The 21,056-nt window shown below is 44.2% G+C and overlaps 1 protein-coding gene across 2 annotated transcripts in view; it reads left to right on the top strand.

The window, feature by feature from the left end:
* SRGAP3 (SLIT-ROBO Rho GTPase activating protein 3) overlaps positions 1-21,056 on the top strand; it is a 226,681-nt gene that overhangs the window by 149,008 nt on the left and 56,617 nt on the right. For both annotated transcript variants that reach the window (XM_073351215.1, XM_073351214.1), the window contains exons 4-6: positions 4,716-4,778; positions 15,773-15,958; positions 17,612-17,740. In XM_073351215.1, coding sequence (XP_073207316.1) covers positions 4,716-4,778; positions 15,773-15,958; positions 17,612-17,740 — 378 coding nt within the window. The remainder of the gene's footprint in view (positions 1-4,715; positions 4,779-15,772; positions 15,959-17,611; positions 17,741-21,056) is intronic.

Below are 21,056 nucleotides of genomic sequence, written 5' to 3'. Positions count from 1 at the left end.
GTACTAAGGCCAAAAAAGAGTCCACAGAGAGAATCTGGATGTAATTACAAAAGAAACAGGAAGTAGTGGATGCACATGTGCAGTAACAGCCAACCTCTGGATTTTTAAGTGAGGATTTGACTTTGTTTGTGGCCAAGAATAAATCAGCATCTCCCTAAGAAATTCCCTCTCCTGTGAAATGTTATATTCATATTGTGGGAGCTGGGAGGCTATATCATGATTAAAAACCTCCATCTCCTTGCCTGGCAAAATAAAAAAATTAATTGATACTGGGATTTCAGCATCAGGGAGCACAGGATGCCAAGGAAAAATACCCATGAAACTTTACATTTACGATGGACTGTCCTCCCTAAGCTTTCTAAGGCCCTGCCAGTGCTGGAGTGGAAACAGAGGCCTTCATTATGTGGCACTGAAGTGGTTACTTTTGTAGTAAGAAGAAAAGGAGTACTTGTGGCACCTTAGAGACTAACCAATTTATTTGAGCATGAGCTTTCGTGAGCTACAGCTCACTTCATCGGATGCATGCCGTGGAAACTGTAGCAGACTTTATATATACACAGAGAATATGAAAAAATACCTCCTCCCACCCCACTGTCCAGCTGGTAATAGCTTATCTAAAGTGATCATCAGGTGGGCCATTTCCAGCACAAATCCAGGTTTTCTCACCCTCCACCCCCCCACACAAATTCACTCTCCTGCTGGTGATAGCCCATCCAAAGTGACAACTCTTTACACAATGTGCATGATAATCAAGTTGGGCCATTTCCTGCACAAATCCAGGTTCTCTCACCCCCTCACCCCCCTCCCAAAAACCACACACACAAACTCACTATCCTGCTGGTAATAGCTCATCCAAAGTGACCATTCTCCCTACAATGTGCATAATTAAGGTGGGCCATTTCCAGCACAAATCCAGGTTTTCTCACATCCCCCCCACTCCCATACACACACAAACTCACTCTCCTGCTGGTAAAACCCCTTCAAAACTGACCACTCTCCAAGTTTAAATCCAAGTTAAACCAGAACATCTGGGGGGGGGGGGGTAGGAAAAAACAAGAGGAAGTAGGCTACCTTGCATAATGACTTAGCCACTCCCAGTCTCTATTTAAGCCTAAATTAATAGTATCCAATTTGCAAATGAATTCCAATTCAGCAGTTTCTCGCTGGAGTCTGGATTTGAAGTTTTTTTGTTTTAAGATAGCGACCTTCATGTCTGTGATTGCGTGACCAGAGAGATTGAAGTGTTCTCCGACTGGTTTATGAATGTTATAATTCTTGACATCTGATTTGTGTCCATTTATTTTTTTACGTAGAGACTGTCCAGTTTGACCAATGTACATGGCAGAGGGGCATTGCTGGTACATGATGGCATATATCACATTGGTGGATGTGCAGGTATACGAGCCTCTGATAGTGTGGCTGATGTTATTAGGCCCTGTGATGGTGTCCCCTGAATAGATATGTGGGCACAATTGGCAACGGGCTTTGTTGCAAGGATAAGTTCCTGGGTTAGTGGTTCTGTTGTGTGGTATGTGGTTGTTGGTGAGTATTTGCTTCAGGTTGCGGGGCTGTCTGTAGGCAAGGACTGGCCTGTCTCCCAAGATTTGTGAGAGTGTTGGGTCATCCTTTAGGATAGGTTGTAGATCCTTAATGATGCGTTGGAGGGGTTTTGGTTGGGGGCTGAAGGTGATAGCTAGTGGCGTTCTGTTATTTTCTTTGTTAGGCCTGTCCTGTAGTAGGTAACTTCTGGGAACTTATTTGAGAAGTATTTTGACTGATTCTCATACAGACATTGATCCACCCAAAGTGAAATAAAGTAAGGGCAGATGTGATCCTGTTCGTTTCTACAAGCTAAGCAGGATCACTAGCTGAATGGGGGATTTCCTGCAATCACTTACAAAAGATACTCCAGCACATGGTGTTAGTGACTCTGCAGGTTGCACTCTGCCCGCTAAATTGGTACTGAAGCGAAAACCCTGCATGATGTCTGGGAGTGCTCTGCTGCTAGGTATGCTGTCTTTCCTGACCGTTTGAGCTCGTTAAAGATGAGATGGCATTTTTTACAACGGTTAACCTTGGGATCCTGGTGAAATTTCCATATTTGGCGTTTTTATATACTTCCAATCTCAATCCCCTATGTACTTTCAACTGTATGCAGTATTCTTCAGTTATGCAGTTGTTGCTCTGTGCTGCTAGGCCATTACTGTGTTTCTCCCCAGAGTTGGCTGCATTTGTGTGGTGGATTAAGTGATACCTGGATATTAGTTTAGATTACAGCATGTAAAATTTGGGATGCCTCAGAATGAAAAGTGCTAGTTAAACATAAAGATATAAAATGCTATTGCAGCCATCCGGGGACCCAACTGCCCTTCTACCTTCCTGTCTCCTAACATTGGACAGAATCCCTGAAATGAGAAACCAGAAAAATGTTAGACCCACAGCGTTCAGTGTTGAATGGCATGAGTTATGTTAGCAAAATAATATTTCTATAAAATCAGTTTAATGACTGTGGATTCACAATGCAGAGAAATTACACCAAGGTCCTGATTCTGTGAGATGCTTAGTGCCTCCTGCTGGAATGGGAATGCCCTCAGCTCCTCCTGAACACAGAGGGAGCTGGGGCTACTCAGAACTTCGTAGGGTCAGAGACGTTATGAGAATTTTTTTCATCCAACTGTATAGACCTCTGTATCGCACTCATCACCATGGTGTCTGAAACCTGGTTTGGGTGATACAGGGGCGAATGAGGAGTGCAGTAATTGAGAGATGCAACGTGGATGTACAGGTCTGTACAGTGGTGGTGTTATTCACATCTACATTTATGGATTTTATTTGAATAAGGATTTTTAAAAAAAATACATGGAAATAAAAGTCTTGGTTAATTTGCGGCGGCCCCTTGCTAACATTCTAGGTGCAGTGAAAGCAGAAAACATCTGTATTTTGGTTTTCAAGTTTATAAATGTGAAAAACAGAGTCCTGAAGTGTATTGGCAGCCTACTTGATGGTGTCATTTCAGTTTCTGAAGCAGGAAGGATATGAGACAGGATTTGTAGAAGTGTTGTAAATAAAGCCCTGGGAGCATTCCCCACGCCACGGGGGAATTTAATTTCTAAAATACACACATAATTAAAGTCTACACATTTGGTTGGTGCTGAAGCAGAGCAAGGGATGGAAAATCTTGTCTAGGAAGCAAGTGGAAGCAACAGAGGGCAAATCTGGGTGGGGGCAGAATGTGTTTTAAAAAGGCATGGCCAGAAACCTTTTGTGCTGCCAAAATCTACCCACTCCTCTGTAAACTGAGAAAAGGAAAAACCCTGCAAGCATGAAAGTAATGTGAAAAATGCAGCTAGATAGCAGCGGCATTTATAAGTTGCTGTGTTTTGTTCTCTGTGGGATGGGTGTGAATGCATCTGCTAGGGATTAGCAGGATTCACTTGGACACAAGTGATGAAGGAGTTTGGAACAAATACATCTCATTATACCATGTTTCAGACCTTATTTGTTTAAAAAAAAAAAACCCCAACAAAACAGATAAACTCCCCCACCCCAGATATTTGGCATCCCTCCAATGTGGAACGCCCTCGCTGCTTCGCTGTGCGGAACCACCACCCAGCCCAAGCCCTCACCTCTTCCATTATGCCCGTGATCAGTGAGTCCTAAGAGTCACCATATTCCTGAATTTTAACAGCATGTTTGTAATCCTGTAACATGAATCCCTTCCCGTCTCTGATATCGATCTGCTGTTGCCCATCACCATATTATCTGAGCCCCTACCTTCTGTTCATCACCCTCCCCTGCCCCCCACTGATTATGTTGCAAGTGTGTCACATCATTGAAAGGGGATGTCGTCATCCCACAATCCTTTTTTTTTAAACACACTGAAGATGCATGGTTACTGCAGCAGAACTCACTGGAGTCCAACATGCTTATCAGAGGTTTGCTAGATTTTTGCCAGTGTTGTAATTGCGATGGCTTCTGTGCTACCTGCCTGGGCAGAACATTGAGTGCTTGACCTAACCTTGCCCTGATGAAAGGGGCTGAATAAACGTGCACTGTGGTGATGGAAGGAGGTGTTTGTTCGCATTCCATCAGAGTGCCGAGCTCCCAGCTGCGGCAGGAAGAAAGAACTGACAAGTTAGTTAATAGTTGAAGATGAAGGCCCACATCCCTGGCTACGGCTGAGGTGTATGCAGTCCAGCTCAGGATGGGGCATGTGGCAAAGTGCCTTTTGCTTTCCTCTAATCCTGGGCTGGCTGTGTGCCAGTGTGGTCCCTCAGCATAGCCAAGAGCAACCCAAAGGCTGGATTAATGTACACCTGCTAGCCCCAAGGCACCAGTACAGGCTCTGGGGATCAGCTGAGCCATGCCTTCTATCCCTGGCCGCACCCCCCCCCCCTGCAGGGGCGAGCTGGCTCATGAATCTTTGTGCCATTGAAGGATCCACCTCTCCTAGGCAATCTTCTGGTGGTTGGCAGTGCTGGCCTTACAGGCAGGGTCTGCCAGCAGCACAGCAAAAAGCATCCAGAGCTCACCTGACAATGAGCAGGGCTGAAAACCATTAAGTATTATGTCATGTAAGCATAGAACCGTGCAAGGTCGCACAACTTGTTCGTTTATTCCCTCCCCCCCCCCAAGTGTGCTGACCTTTGTAAGAAAAAGTAAATATTGTGAACATAACAGAATCTTAATTTATCTTTCAATGTTTTTTGTCCTAGAGTAAAGAAATTGGTCTACAGATGCATGAAGAACTCTTGAAGGTCACCAATGAGCTATACACGGTAAGTAATGTGTTCTTTCTACTCTTCTTTAAGCTGTGTAGTGAGGATTCCCTTATTCAGGATCAGAGTTAATGTAATTGGTTATGTACAGTGTGAAACAGTTACTTTTGGAGGCTCTCTCTATCCGTGTTACAGTTACTGCCTTTTTAGGTTTTTTTTAGTTGTTGGAAATACTGGGTTTTAAATCGGGTTTGACTAGGGCAGAGAAAAACTTACCAGCTGTCCTAGTCCTACAGTGGAGAGATTTTAAAAGCCATGGATTTAAGACCATATTATAGATCACATGATCTGATTCTTGCAGTTAAGTGGAGTGGAGGCCCCTCAGGCTGCTTTGGGTTAGATACAATATGATCTTTACTCATTGCTGTAACGTTCAAACCTGCTGGGGCTTTCCTGATGCTGCTTTTACTCCTGTTTTCTGTAGTCACTTTTAGGTGTCATCAGTGACTACAGTTTGAGCCAGGTTCTGATAGCTCAGTGGAGTCACTCTGAATTGGCACTGTTTAAGTGCAGTTGTATCTGGCTCTTCTGTGAGTTCTGCTGCCTGCCCATGTCCCACAGTTGATGATGGCTTAATCAGGCCTTCAGCAGGTAAATTTGGTATCACTTTTCTCCTGTAAGTGCTGTTCTTCCTGATTTAATTCAACAGTGGCAGTTTCCTCACAGACCTCATCTTCCTAGGTCTAAATGAAATCATGACCCTGTTACCTGAGCCCACTACTTCCAAAGTAGGCTTTCATGAGAAAGACGGTAAAAGTCCTTTTGTTGCTCCTGATCCTTGGCCATCAGGAGTTGGTTTTTCATTTCTGTTTGGGTTTAAGGATTGGTGATGCATTCTAGGAAGCAACAGAACATCCATCTTACCTAGGAAAAGTCAGGCAATTTAGTTGAGCCCCTCAATCCTATCTGTTCCCTGGACATAAATTGGTCCACAGCAGGTTTATTCCTACCAACAAGATGGATAATCATGTTGTTCCGGCACTTTGATAAACTGGCCTAAACAATAGACCATGAACTTTTTTTCTTTTAAATTTCTGCTAAAATCTTTAACTATGAATAGCTAGTTTCTTCATTTAACAGGCTCGTTTCTGCACAGGCTGCTGGAGGATTGAATTGCTCTGTGGGTTACTATGTGGGTGGGTGATCAGGAAAGATTAAAAGGGCCAGATTTGGGAGTGAGTTGATGTCTGGATGTCAAAGGTTTATTAGTGGCAGTAGGAGATTAATCTTAATTTCAGAAACAGTGTGATTGCTCCACCCTCATTTTGCATCTAACTTTAAACCTACCAATTGGATCAAGCTATTCAAAGCCCAGATGTAGGATAAAGACGCCAAATGAAAGACAGGTTTCAGAATAACAGCCGTGTTAGTCTGTATTTTCAAAAAGAAAAGGAGTACTTGTGGCACCTTAGAGACTAACCAATTTATTTTAGCATAAGCTTTCGTGAGCTAAAGCTCACTTCATCGGATGCAACACCGTGAATTCAGTCTAAGTCTCAAAAGTCTGTTGGGGTCTGAAATGAATGCAATTCTGTAAGACAAACTTGGAGTGAAATCCTGGCCCCATAATCAGTGACAAAATTTTCAACACCTTCAGTGAGATTTCGCCCGTGGTGCTTTTCTGCTCCCACATTCTGACCTGGGTGTGCTTAAATGAATAAAAAGGCGAACCACATTACTTTGAGTTGATCTACCTATAATGATGGCCAACGATCTGTCAGCCTTTTAGAAATGCGTGGCCTGGAAGAGGCATGCTCTTTACAGAAATTACAATGAAACCGGTTCAAGAACTGAGCCTTATTAGGCAGCCTGTTGTCTTAAGAGATCATCCCAAATGTACAGAGTACAAATCGTATTACCTTGGTTAAGCAACTGGCTTGTGTCATCTCTTGGGTGATTGTTTAAAATGTTGTAGCATATTTTGCGTGCAGGATGATCCAGCATGGCAGTGTTGCTCTGTGACTTGCCACCATCCCCATGATTGAAGTGGTGTGGTCGTATTCTCAGGCCTTGGCAATGTCTTGTAATGAATCAAGCAACTGCCCACATACTTAAACAATATTTGACAGCTAAATCACTGTTGTGTAGAAATGGGGATAAAATTTGGAACCATTGGCTCGAAAAATCAGTCTTCTCCCTCTTATGCTAATGGAGGTCCGTCTTAGCTGGCAGTAATACAGTAGTAAGTCATTTATCTGCTCTGTTGGACAGCCACTAGGTGTTAACATTATCACACATGCTGAGCTAGCACATTGCATGCTGTGTAGGGCTATATCAGCATTACAGTATTGCACTTCTTTACTGGACTAATGTTCATCAAGTGGACTGACTTCCCTGCATGTTTTCCAGCTATGCATGATAAAAGAGGAAGTTGTGAGCATCCCATGCATGTTTGTGCCCTGGCTAGGACCCTGGTGGGGATTGTGTGAGGAGAACTGTATAGAGCATGTGGAAACTTTTGCACTGTTTAACTTGCATCTCAGGGCTTTGCTACCCACAAGCTGGAGCCAAACTAACTAAATCTGTTTGAATTCACACCTTTCATTATTTTGATGTAAACCTGTGTGTATTGACTCTCCGGGTATGTGTACCCTAGAGATGGAAGATGTCAATTCTAGCTCGAGAAGACATACCCATGCTAGCTCTCCAAGATACCAAGCTAAAAACAGAAGTGTAGCTGTGGTGGCCCGAGCGCTAGGAGGGGCTAGCTGCCCTGACTACATACCTATGATCTCAGATGGGATTGTACTCCGGGCAGCTAGCCCTTCCCGCAACAACTGTCATTCTGTTTTTAGTACAGTAGCTTGATCAGAGCTAGTGAAGATAGGTCTCCTCAAGCTGGAATGTACATGTCCCAGCTATACTACAGACAAACCCTTATTTTGGAATGAATGCCCTATTCATTTAAGTAAGTCCGTAAAAATAAAAAAATTGACTTAAGTTGCATCAAAATTTCATCCTGAAATAAGAGCATCCACACACAGTCTTGCACCAAAGTAATTACGGTGGGAATTAAAATGGATTTTGTTGTTTTACTTCCAATGTATGTGTAGATAAGCCCTCAGAATTTGGGCACAAGTTGATGCAAGGTTCATAAGTAAAGGTATGGTGTCTTCACTCACCACTTGTTCCCTTTGTTGTATGCATTCATGTTTAAGGAAACGTCAGCCAAAATTTGGGTCAACATAAATAGCTTCAAAGTGAAGTTTCAATTTGTTTAATAGAGCTAATAGGCTCTATTTCTGTTTCTGTAGGCGCAGTGTAATTACTTGTTTTGCATGTGACAATGTTTGTTTCACATACTACACAAACGAGCACCCAGTTAGAGGCGGCATACTGAAAATTGTCAAAGCACTATGATGTATAATTAACCTGGGGAATTCACTGCTGCAAGATATTATTGAAAAAATTTAATTTTAAAAAATGATTGCATACTTGATATGTATTAGAATAACATCTAGAGCTATATTAAATTAGGGGGAAAATTATAAGAGCCATCAGCCCTTGTACTTCAGAGCAAAGCTGGTTGCCATTTGCAGTCAGGAAATTTCCTCCTGGAGTTATGTGCAATGCAGGTGATTATCCCTTCCTCTGTAGCATTCGGCTTTGGCTGTCGTCAGACAGGACCCTGACCTGCTTGGCCTTTTTTGGCCTAATCCAGCAGGCAGTTCATATGTTCTTAAAATAACAATAGGGTAATAACACCAGCTCAGAGTGGGACAGAGATAAATTCCAGCCTAGATTAGAGGTATGTCCCCTTCTTGGGCCTGATGCTGCACCTTTGACCTCAGTAACAGTTGTGTTATTGACTCCACTGGGAGCTGGATTTTGGCCTTTGGTCCTCATTCAGCAGAGCACTTAAGCCCATGCTTAACTCCGTCTTTGTTCAGCGAAGTGCTTAGCATATGTTTAAGTGCTTTGCTGAATCGGAGCCTTAATGAGGAACTATTTAAAAGCCTAAAGCGCTCTAGCTAAAGGCAGCAAGCAGCACCATTTATGACTAGTAATTTTGACTGTGGCCTTTATTCAGAACGCGATATTAATATTGCAAAACGCAACTTGTGGTGTTAAATAACTAATGAACATTACAACATATTTTTTCCTCCTTCCATTGTAGCTAATTAACTTATTTGCAAAAAGATCCCAGGGACACTGCTTTTCTTTATGACCCAATAGCTTAAGACAGGGACAACATGACTTTGTTCCAAGTGCTGTCCAGAAGGCATGAGAGGATTGCAGATTGGAGAGTAGATTGCTATAGGTAGACATCCTCCAGAATTAAGAGAATACTTAAAATAAATAGTTGTTCCTTTCAGCCTGGGAATTTTAAAGACCAGTTCATTCCTAGAGTATTAAGTGGCATCAGATGAGAGATAATGAGGGCTGTCGTCTGTACAGCAAACTTTCCAAGGCAATGGTGTCACTGACACAAACTTCATCCGTTTGGAAAGAATCAATGATATAAAATGATTCTTTTGTGCTGTCTTAGAGCTAATTAGAGGAGGTGCAAATTGGACAAGGAACAGTCAGTTGAAAAGCGCTGTGCTCTACTCTCCCAGAAATTATTTGTATTCTTGCTGCTTATGAGTGGGAGATGCTCTGCAAATCGGAATAAGCAGAGCCTATCCTGCAGTGAAGTTCCAGTCCTGTAGCCCCTATTATCCTCCAATCCTGTATGCGCATCAGGCTCAAGTGGGAGTAAAACATGGTGGGGAAGGAAGACTTTTAAGCAAAATAATTATGATAATGAGCAAACATGACCGTGAAAAGGGTGTAGAGTGACTAGGCTGCAGTGGGAGTAGGTTATGTTCTATAATGCTCTGTAATAAGGTATTTTCCTTTTTAAATCAGTCTTTCTTGCACAACAAATGTGAGGCCTGAACTAAAGCCCATTCAAGTCAATAGACGCTAGCTGACCACAGCGGTCTTTGGATCAGGCCCATGCTGAACACCATGGTAGGTACAGAAGCTCAAACACAGCTGACAAATAGTCGTGCTGAAAGTTACTGTTTGGGCATAGCAGTGTCCAGGTCCAACGAACACCTCACAACCTGGGGACAAAAACCTGGTTGTATTTAAAATACCGACTGGGCCAGGGTTTCACTGTCAGACCTTCTTGTTACACTAGCACAGTGCAGTTGTGTATGTTTGGGTCTCTGGAAATGACTGGGAGCCCTCTCTTGTGATAGCCAAATATTGCCCAAAGTGCAGCCATTCCATTCATCTTTTCCTCTCTGTTTTCAACAAAAAGAAGCGGGGTTGGGGCAGGGTAGCAGAGGAGGGATTGTATGAAAACCCAGCAAGTCTTTCTTCCCCATTGGTGTATGTAGCATAGGAGGTGTCGGTCTGGTTTGTCTTCTGTGATTTTCTTTAGGGAAACTGCAGCTGCAAACACATGTGGAAAGTTATGGACTTTGTGACATAACACAGGACAGGGCAGAAATGGGACTCAAACCTCCACTCGCTCTTCTTTCCATTCTTCTTAAATTATAAATCAGAGACAGCATGTTTCTGGGGGACTTTGATAAGGCATTTGAAGCTCATTTAGAGGCTATGTTTATGCTTGGCTGGGAAAAAGATCTTATGTTTCAGCCGAACCTCTTCCAAGCAAAACAGTAGGTTCTTTTTGACAGCCACAGCTGTGGAAAATGCTGTGTTTTTTCTTCACAGGGTCTTGTGCAAACTTCCTTTTTATTCTGCTTTTGCTTTCTGTGGATGCACACGCCTTGCAATTCACTGATATGCGCCCCCCTATCCCCACCCCACCCAGCAACAATAGTTTCTTGTAGCTTCCATCCAAAAATGTTACTTAGCCCAGCTTTGTTCAAAACTCTGGCAGAGCTCACAGTCAGCAGCGTACCTGACTCAAGTAGTGGGTTTGTTGCAGGGAAGCTGAGACTTTCCCAAGGTCATGCAGCGAGTCAGTGACAGAGCTAGGAATGGAGTGCAGAGGTGAAATGCTTACCTTACTAACAGTGGGAGTTCTCCTGACTCCAAGGCCTGTGGCTGAATCCCAGGGCCATCCTTTCCGCCAAAACATAGGAAACATTTTTATGCCTCTGCTGACAACTCAGCTGACATTTAAAAGGAACCTTTTGCCCAGGTTAAAACTCAGTTCAGAGGACATCATTTTGGTTGAACTATATTTGCTTTTAATTGAGTCAGGAGGATCTGTTTGCCAGCAGGTATTGATTATTACTTGACTTGTCTCTTGTTCCTGTCTTCCCCCCCACCCCTCACCAGGTACTTTCTGTCCATGTGAAAGATTGTTATCCTTTGACATTATAGATTTGTATTGCAAAGAGTTGGTGTTATCTTGGACGGGGAATATAAAAGGGGCTCTGGTTTGGAGAAAAGGCTCATTTAAAGAGTTGTCTATAGCCATTATGGAGAACAGTGGAAATGTTCATGAGAGCATGAAAGCAGATTGATTTTTGTTTGTGATAATTACGTTGGGCCAAATTGCCACTTACGTGGTTTATTGCTGCCTATGGGGCAAGAAGATTCTGAGAGCATAGACTCGTGGAACCTGATTGTTCTATCTGGCAGGGCTGCAATGGGAAGGAAAGGCTATAAGTAGGGCCCTACTAAATCCACAGCCATGAAAAATGCATCATGCACTGTGAAATCTGGTCTCCCCACCGCTCTCCAGCTGCCCAGCTCTGAAGGCAACACCGCTGCCAGCAGCAGCGCAGAAGTAATGGGAGCAGTACCACAACACCCTCCCCCCCCCACGCAATAACTTTGTGACCCCTCCCCCCACAACTCCTATTTGGGTCCGGATCCCTACAATTACAACACCATGAAATTTCAAATTTAAATAGCAGAAATCATGACATTTATGATTTTTAAAATCCTCTGGCTGTGAAATTGACCAAAATGGACTGTGAATTTGGTCAGGCCCTAGCTATATGGTTATATTGTTGTATTACCTCCTGGCTTGCCTCCACTGATCCCCATGGTAATGGCAAGTATTGTTGCCCCAAGTTCCCATTGGTAGGGGTGGGATGTTGCATATTGCTGTGGGGGAACAAGTGTAAGGTAAGAGGCCATCACTAGTTTGCTTTAAGGATCCTCACAGAGTTCTTGTGGGGTGGGGTGGAGTGAGATGGAGTCAATGCCATGGGGTAGTTGTCACCACCCTACCCCTCCACACCTCCAGAGCCTGAGCCTCCTGGAGCAAACCCTAGAGAAACTTCAGCCATGTTGCATGGGACGGGAGGCCCATTCTTTGGCGCTCCCCCTGCCCTGATCTATAGCCTCCATTTAGTTTCTAGTGCGTTATGGAGCAGTAAAATGTGCCCTGTTGTGCAGTTAGGAAGCTAGAACAGTACATTACCAATGAAAAGCAAGTGCAATGTTTACTCTACAGTCTCACAGACGTGTGCTGGTTGACAGGGTCAAAAGCAAAGCCCAAAGCCGTGGAAGATCTCAAAGGCCAGAAAGATCAAATCTAGCACATGTCCCTTTAGGGTTTGGTTTGGATTCTAGCAGCCATCTGAAGAGCCAGTTATATAACAAGGTGTGCTTTAGGCCAAAGCTGTCCCTCCATTCCATTTTTAGCCAGGGATACAGGGTTATTGCCCTCTGGAAAATCAATGGCTCAGAAAGAAAGTCCTTGTAAGTTTATTTTCTTTAACATTGCCTAAAGGGTGAAGGGATGGGGGGGGACAAACGGTCTGTGCTAATCTGCAGGAATATCAGGCTGTAGTTCAGTATCCCCCAACGATTCCTCTTTCCATCCCCATCCCCGAGTCAGACAATTATAAAGGGCTCTGTAATCACAGACAAGGGCTGGCGGGTTACATTCTGTCGTTTTCTCCTGCCTAGGGCTTCCCTCTCGCTCTACTTCCTTGTTCAAAGGATGCTAAAAAAAAATGCTTAGCACAAAAAATTTAGTAGATCAACTTGAGCAGTGTGGGCCATTTCCTAAATTGGAGTAAATCGGCGCGGCGCTGTTGATGTCAGTGGTGCTACATTAATTTACACCAGCTGAGGATCTGGCCCTGTGTTCGCTTGGGCTGATTAAAGGCACGGAGAGCTAATGTACTGCTCAGCCTGACAAGAACTTCAGGGAAACACTGGGATAAATGCCCAGAAAGGGGGACACCATCAAAAAGCAGAAATTAGTGTGGGATCAAAGACCAAGATTTCAAAGTGCCTAGAGATTTTAGGTGCCCAATTTGAGAGATGCCTTTTAAAGGGACCTGATTTTCTGAAAACCAGGCCTTCTATGCCCAAAATCCGCACCCCAAATCACTAGTAAAAATTGTGGTCAGCGTCTTTGCCATGAATAAAATTTCCTTTGAGGTAGATATCCTGGGCAACATCCAGACCTCATTGGAGTCCATGATAGTCTTGCCATTGACTTCAGTGGGGCTAGGATTTCAAACCTTGAGTCCAACTGATTTATGGAAAGCTTAATGGGGGAAAGGGAGAGAATGCAGGGACTGAGTGGGACAGCGGTGAATGTGGCTGTGAAGTGAGGACCACGCCTGGTCATGAGGGGATGGCTGAGAGGCAGCCAGCTCTGCCAGGTATGTGCTTACAGATTCAGAGAAAAAAAGAGCTGTCCTGCAAAAAGGCAATCCTTGTATTCGTGTTACAGATCCCCTGGCTGGTTCCTTACCTTGCAGGAAAAGTTTCTTTTAACCAGCCTGTAGAATTTAACACAGAATGATTTTCCAGTGGCAGTTCACAAACTCCTCATAAATCCATCCCCTTGTCACCTCCATTCCTTCCGATTCAGCCTCTCACCAGTGCACCTGATTTACTAGAGGTCCCCCTTACTTTTAGACTTACATGTGCCGATAGCCATTGCAGACTGGTGTCCTCTGGCTGTCTACCAACTGTGGGTGTAAAGATGCCGAGTCAAAGGGAAGCTTAATTCGTGTTAATGGTGGGAATGTCTCCCCATGTCATATGTGATCCTGTTAGGAGCTGAATGCTTTTCTGAGAGCAGCTGAGCCCCTCCAGTTATGTCTACACTGCATCTGGGAGTGAGCCTGCCAGCCTGGGTCCAGAGACTTGCGTTAGCGCACAAAAAATAGTAGTGTAGACATTGCAGCTCAGACTGGAGCTCAGGGTCTCAAGCCGGGGTTGGGGTGGGGCTGGGCCTGACATTGCTATTTTTAGTGAACTAGCGTGAGCCCCATTAGCACAAGTCTGTGGACCCAGGCTGGAGGCTGGCTCCCAGATGCAGTGTAGACATACCCCAGGTTCCACTGGAGCCAATGGGATGTGAGGTTTAGCACCTCCCAGAATTGAGCTCTTGGCATTCCCTTCTCTGCTGTTTTGGTTGCATCCTATATTTTAATGCCAAGATCATACTGTAATGTTGGTGCTTCGTAGGCGGAGAGCTTTGCTGGCATGTCTTCAGTTTGGAGGGTTTGGTGCCATTATAGCATTGGGCTTGAGGTGCAGAAAGGGAGAGATGCCAGGGTCTTTGCCTTTGCACCTGGGGGCTGTGGCCTGCTCTCATCCTTGTGTTAGGAGGTGCTCAGAGCTGCTTTGAGTCCCATTTTAAAACCTTACTTCTCAAAGCCATCAGCATGGCAGAGTGAGTTTGGTCTTTGTAATTAGTGTTCTGTTAGCTGCTTGCTCTCTGTGGTAAATGTCGTCATCCGTGTACGGGTCCCTGAGAGGTCAGATTAGTTCTGAATAACCCCCTTTGAGGAGGACTTTAGAAACATTCTTAAACCTTTAGAAAGTGGCATCAGCATGGGTCTGTTTGTCTGTCCGTCTGCCTCCCCTGCGCTGGGGGAGGCCGGCAGGGGCTCCTCGCTTCTGTTCCACCTAGGGAGCCGCTCACCCAAAACCAGGTGAGGAGAAAGGGGATAGAGCCATAGCACTACCCCAAGGGGAGCAACGTAAAGGCTGGTGTAAAGCGCACACCCACATGTAAAGGAAGAGATTGTGCTGGTGTGAGGCACAATCTTCCCCAGCGCTGCTCCTGGGGCCGTGTAGTTCCACACTGCACCCTATGCAGGGCAGTGGCATAAAAGCCAGAATCTGGCCCTTCATGATTAGCCATATTTCACAGCCCCATTGACAGCAGCGTCCAGACCATTAACATGTAATTCTGCTCTGCAGAGACCAATCCAGCATCTCTGGCCTCGTCAAGGCAATGTGAAATAAAACGTCTGAGTCCTGGAGCGAGCTGATGAAAGGGGACAATGCGACTGAAGGCATAAAGAGAGAGGAGCAGATGGGTTTTTCTTGCCAAGACTATTAAAACGATCACACTGTGCCCTCTGATCTTTTATTTTTTAAAATGTGATTGTCGAAGTGAAGCATCTGTAGATGTTTTCCTCGGGACACACAAACACCACACAACTCGAGCTGCTCTAGTTCCTAGTGGGATGGGCGTCCATGTTGTCAAATCCACCATTGCATTTGACGCCAGATAAGGCACTAATTGGAATGGGCACTGGAGATCAAACTCTGTTTCACTCTGAAGCAGCACCCCTCCAAGTTAAAGATGAGGCACGTCGGCAGGGTGGTGGAGGGTTGAGCTTGCCTCTGCCCAAGCTGCACCTGTTTCTATGGCTAGAGAATTTGAGCCTGGTTCTCAGTTACTCAGTTCCTGGACTTGGGAAGAGGAGGGTTGGGGTCAAGATAGTATCAAGCTACCTTTGCGCACCCCGTGTCCTGGAGCCATGCAAGGGCCTGTCTGGCCCCAGCTCAGAGCTGCTGTAAGCTATGTCCTGTTTCCCTGTGGCTCTGAATAGCAGAGAAGCTGCCGTGCCATGGCCTAACACTGGGGGATAGGGACATGGATGATGTAGAGTTACGCCAGCTCTGTCCTGGCTGTGGAGATGTTCTGTTTAAGGGTTAGTCTCAGTGGCTGACCCCAGCCCCCTTTAAGAGGTAGCATCAAACAGTCTTAGCATACCTGAGAATCCGGCCCATGGTCTCTAGGGCTCTCCAGCCTGCACTGTGCACAAGCACGGACGCTGTAAGTGTGGGAGACTCATTACCTTCTGTCTCTTCAGGTGATGAAAACCTACCACATGTACCACGCGGAAAGCATCAGCGCTGAGAGCAAGCTGAAGGAAGCAGAGAAGCAGGAGGAAAAGCAGTTCAACAAGTCTGGGGACATCAGCGTGAACCTGCTGCGGCACGAGGACAGGCCTCAGCGCCGGAGCTCCGTCAAGAAGATTGAGAAGATGAAGGAGAAGGTGGGTGGGAGGAATAATGAGCCTCCCGCATGGCTGACAGCTTCCCTGCTGATGGGTGCAGTAGTGGATGCCAGCTACATGTGTACTGGACTAGATGTGCAGACAAAAATCTCTCTGTGGCAAAGGTTTCGGCTCCAGCATTCATCACTCTCCTACAACCCTTTCTGCAGCCTTTGAAGGGATCCGGGAGGAAGTCTCCTGCTAGTTCGATGCTCGTGAATAGTTCGGCGAAGAGCAGTCTGGGGATGCTATAAAAAGTCTCTTTATTGGTTGTTAGTAATGGAGATGTGCCAAAGTCAGTAGGCAGCAAGGGTTTGATTCAAAGTCAGGCTGCGACCTTTGAGCAGAAAACGGGGCCTGGGGAACAACGTGCAGCACACATCCACAGAGAGGATAAAATACGTGGTTAGGGACTGATGGGGCCAACCATTAAATATTGCACAGTGCCTCAGCGTGGAGGGGGAGTTGAAAAGGGCAGTTGAAAGGGCCTCCCAAAAGCAATGGCTTTGAAAACCAAACACAACAAAAAAGGCTGAGGCAGCCAGCACAAACTAGAGCAAATGAAATGCTTATACAGGAGCTACTCAGACTGTGGCCAGTGGGTCCGACTGATTTTAATCACACAAAATCTAGGACCTGAGAGACTTTGTCGACTGCTGAGGGAGGGAGCCTAGCAGTAAATCTAGTCTGCCACGGTAATGCTCTGTCAAGTAGACAGAGAGGACACGGTGGAGGGGAGGGTTGTGGTCAGCTTGCAGACTGTATTTCACTGCTTCGTTTTTCATCTCCCAAATCTGTTCTTGTAACAATGAACAGTATATATTCCATGATTCATTAGATCAGAGACTTGAAGGAAGAGGCTTGGATATTCTTTTCACTGATCTGTGAGCTAATGGGGCAGCATTCTGATGGGGCTCTGAAGAAAAAATGCAGCCCTAGTGCTGGCAAAACCCATTACCTCTTTCTTCTCCAGGCTGCCAAAAACCTTGCATTCTGCAGATTCACAGAAACTCCAAATATTGTCATTCGGGCATTTTTTCTGATTTTCTTTTTTTGTGAAAATGAAAAGTAGCCTCCCTGGCCAGGAAACTGTTAGTTAGATGTGTGTTTACCCAGCTGTGTATGTTGCACTGGAATATGAGATAGCAGAAAGCCCCTTGCAAGGATCAGGCACTCTTGTTTAACTTCTTGATTGGAGACCACCCTGAACAAATGCCCTGAACTTGTAGGGGTTTGAATTCTGGATCCCCTTCTGAATTTTGCAGCTTGAGCCTTTGGACCAGATTCCACAGCCAGATGCAACTGTATAAATCTGGAGTAATTCCAGATATACATCAGTGTAACTGTGAGTAGAATTTGGCCCTCTAATCTTGACTGATGCCAAATCTTCCATGCATGTGCAGATAAGATAATTGTGCTCTGAATGCATTCTGTACATTCAACTTGAATGCACTTGCTGTGCTGTTGAATGCATCGGGTACGTTCAGATGGATTCACTTGTTGTACTGGTAAAGGTATATGCTGCATCCTACCAAGAGGGTGTTACTACGTGACACCAGCACAGCAGTGCACTATGGAGGACTTGTAGCAAGAGGAAATGTGAACCTCCTGGATAACTTATTTGTCTCTTTACATTCTATTTTGCTTTTTCAGAGGCAAGCCAAATATTCTGAAAACAAGCTGAAGTGCACTAAAGCCAGGAACGATTATCTGCTGAACCTGGCAGCCACAAATGCAGCCGTCGGTAAATACTACATCCACGACGTCTCTGACCTCATTGATGTAAGTGATCCTTCTCTCCGAATGCATCCGCCCCTCTTCCTGTTGGCAAGTAAGCAGCCGAGTACTAGACACTGATCCTGTTGCTCACCCTGGTGTGCGCTGTGGTAATAAAGGGGAGTTGGTTGGCATTTTGAACTCTGGCTAACCTGTGGGTCTTTTGCAAACATTACAGTTTTTTTGGTGTTTTTTCTCAGCGCTCCCCCCCACATTATACAAGGATAGTGACAGAAGCGCAGTAGTCATCATATGGGAGTTGGCCTTTAATACATTTCACGGAGGCCACATGAAAGCAAAGTCATTGATTCATTTTTAGTCAACATTTAAACCTCCCTCCTCAACAGTTGACAAAATATAGATTTTTTTTGTTGTTGTTATTGGTAACTATCAATACATATAAATTAGAGCAGGAAATGAGTCAGTCCTCCAAGATGCAAACACCCCAAATGGAGACGTTTGGATTTGGAGCCAGGTCTAAACTTAGTGGTCCAGGGCTATCTCTAAGATAAATCTACCAAGTACATATTATTTTAACACTTACGGCATCTTTTACGTCATCACACAAGAATCACAAGATTTTGGCTTCAGTGTGCCACAGTTATGGTTTCAGTAGAAATTTCCAGAGAAATATTTGTGTCTGGATTGGCATCTTCCTGTAGCCTGTGATAGTAGCCTTGTATGAAATGGCTAGAATACACTATCACCCCCTGTATGTGAAGGTTTACAAGGGCATAAACAGTTAGAGTGGAATTCACCCCAGTGCAAGAGGGCCTGGAAAAGGTACTGTGCATCACATAAACTCTTTAATAAGGAGCTTAAGTGATGGATAGGGTCTTATGTGGTCCTTTTGAGGTGGGGTGAATTTCACGCCAATGCAGTAACATGAGATGGTTGAGTGTTCTATAAAATGTTTTAGCATACAAGTGGGCACACTTTTATTTAAAACAGATATGAGTATCTGGACTGATAGTGAGATGGTTTTAGTGGTCTCGTCTGGCCTGCCTAAGAATCTGTATTTAAAATGGATGAAAGAGAAACCTCTTGAAAATTAGGAATCTCAAATGGTTCTTTATTATGGAAGGTTTCAGAGTAACAGCCGTGTTAGTCTGTCTTCGCAAAAAGAAAAGGAGTACTTGTGGCACCTTAGAGACTAACCAATTTATTTGAGCATGAGCTTTCGTGAGCTACAGCTCACTTCATTGGATGCATACCATGGAAACTGTATGCATCCGATGAAGTGAGCTGTAGCTCACGAAAGCTCATGCTCAAATAAATTGGTTAGTCTCTAAGGTGCCACAAGTACTCCTTTTCTTTTTATTATGGAAGTTAGACATTGAAAAACCTAATTGTCCTCACTAAATCCATAGCAGTTTCCGCTGATTTCAGTGAGAGCAGGTTTGGGCTGGGTGTCCCTGCTCTATCAATTTAGCATTGTTCCCCGTTATAGGCCTGATCCTGCAAACACCTATGACTGAGCCCAGATCCCAATTCAGAAAAGCACTTGAGTATGTGCTTAAGTCTCATGCTTTCCTGAATTGAAATACTAGTGCTTACAGTTGTGAATAGCCCCATTGCAGTCATTACTCATGGATGCAAGCCCAGTAGTAACTGCAGGATCAGATCTTATGTATTTCCTTTTGTTTCATGCTGTGTACTTTTAAGTGATTCAAGAAATGGGATTTCCATCACTTCCTTTGGGAGGTAATATCACAGCTTCATAGTTCTTACTATAAGGAATTTCCTCCTGCTAGTCAGTTTTAACTTGCTTCAGTTGCAGAAATGGTTATATAAATAACACGGATCTATCTGTGTGCTATTTGTCCTGGTTTAAATGTCACTAAAATGCATTATTTAAAAAACCATGGGAGTGTTAATTTCTTTTAATGAATTTACAGATCATATTTATTGGTCTAGTTAGTAATTTAAAGGGAGGTTTGAGGTAAGACTTACAGGAATTTCAAGATTTTAGTTTGATAGAAATGTTATTGGGTACAATTTTTGAGGCTCTTTTTCATTTTGGTTGTGTTTATTCATATTAAAAACAAACAATAATCCCTTGCCAGTGGAAGTGTACGAACAGAAGGATATGAAGCTGCCTTACTGATTTGCCCTTTGGGTTTCTGTAGGTTTTTTTGTTTTTTTTTTTAATTTTTTTTAATGAGAGTGACTTTTGTTTTCCTGGAGAGTTGCTGAATTCCAGTTTTAGCTCTAGCTGTTTTTATGTTGTTCCTCCCAAGTTTATTTCGTTGCTGACACTTCCGTTGGAGTCAGCAGATGGCTTTTCTTCCTCACTCCAGGAATCCCTTCAGGGGACTTTAACTAAAGCATCTTTGACTCTGTACAACTATATGTGCCTAATTATATATTCTGATTGCCAAAGAAAACAAAGTATTGTTAAGGATGCACGAGCCGTTCATGGGTGTCCTAGTTTCAAATCCCCCAGGAGAAGAGCAGTTTATTTGAACAGGCTTTTATACAAATCCAGTGTGTTTCACAGGAGCACTGGAGGGGAGATTTCAGTACACCCCAGAATAAAGGGATCCCATTCACTGTACCACACCCCATGTGTGTAACTGGTACAAGAAAAAAACTTGGTGCTGTGTGTTTTAGATGGAATGTTATTGTAACAGTTACAGATCTGGATTTCTATCATCATCTCAATCTATAGTTGGTAAAGTACACACACACACACACATGAATCAGTTCATCCACCACTTCAATGTAGCCACTTATGGGGCGGAGCTCAGCTGTTATTTAACAGCATGGGGCTGTGCTGCACAACTGCCTTGTATAAGAAAAGTGAAATTCACCCGGTGCAGAGAGCCAGCACAAAGCCTATGCATCCTAATTTGAAGGGCATACCTGGAGTTTGAGTGGTGCATGGCCTTTAGGCCTGGCCTCTCTGCAGGGGTGAGTTTTGCCTGAAGAGAGGAAGAATACCATATTCAGGTGAGAATTAAATCTGAGCAAAGGGCCTAAGAGGAGACTGACATTCTTGAAAGGGCTTCGGCTTGATGTATTGCAGTTATGATTATACTTCCAGCTGCTCCACCCAGCATCACCAAGAGTGATGATTAATGATGTAAAGGGTTTTCTCTCTAGAACATAATAGGGGTTATAGAAGGGCTCCTACAGGCAGTTCATATCCAGCACAAATTGCCATTTAGAGTTTTATGACTTGTATGCGTGTCTGAACCATCAGATCACTGGAACTGAAATTTAGCAGCATTTAAAAAAAAAATCCTGGCTGGGTAAATGTCATCTATTAGGCCCAGCTTTTACATTTCTCATGTTATCAGCGCCAAAGCAGAATCACAAC

The sequence above is a fragment of the Lepidochelys kempii genome, chromosome 7, assembly GCF_965140265.1.
Source record: "Lepidochelys kempii isolate rLepKem1 chromosome 7, rLepKem1.hap2, whole genome shotgun sequence".
Taxonomy (NCBI): domain Eukaryota; kingdom Metazoa; phylum Chordata; order Testudines; family Cheloniidae; genus Lepidochelys; species Lepidochelys kempii.
This window is presented reverse-complemented; position numbering and strand designations above follow the sequence as displayed.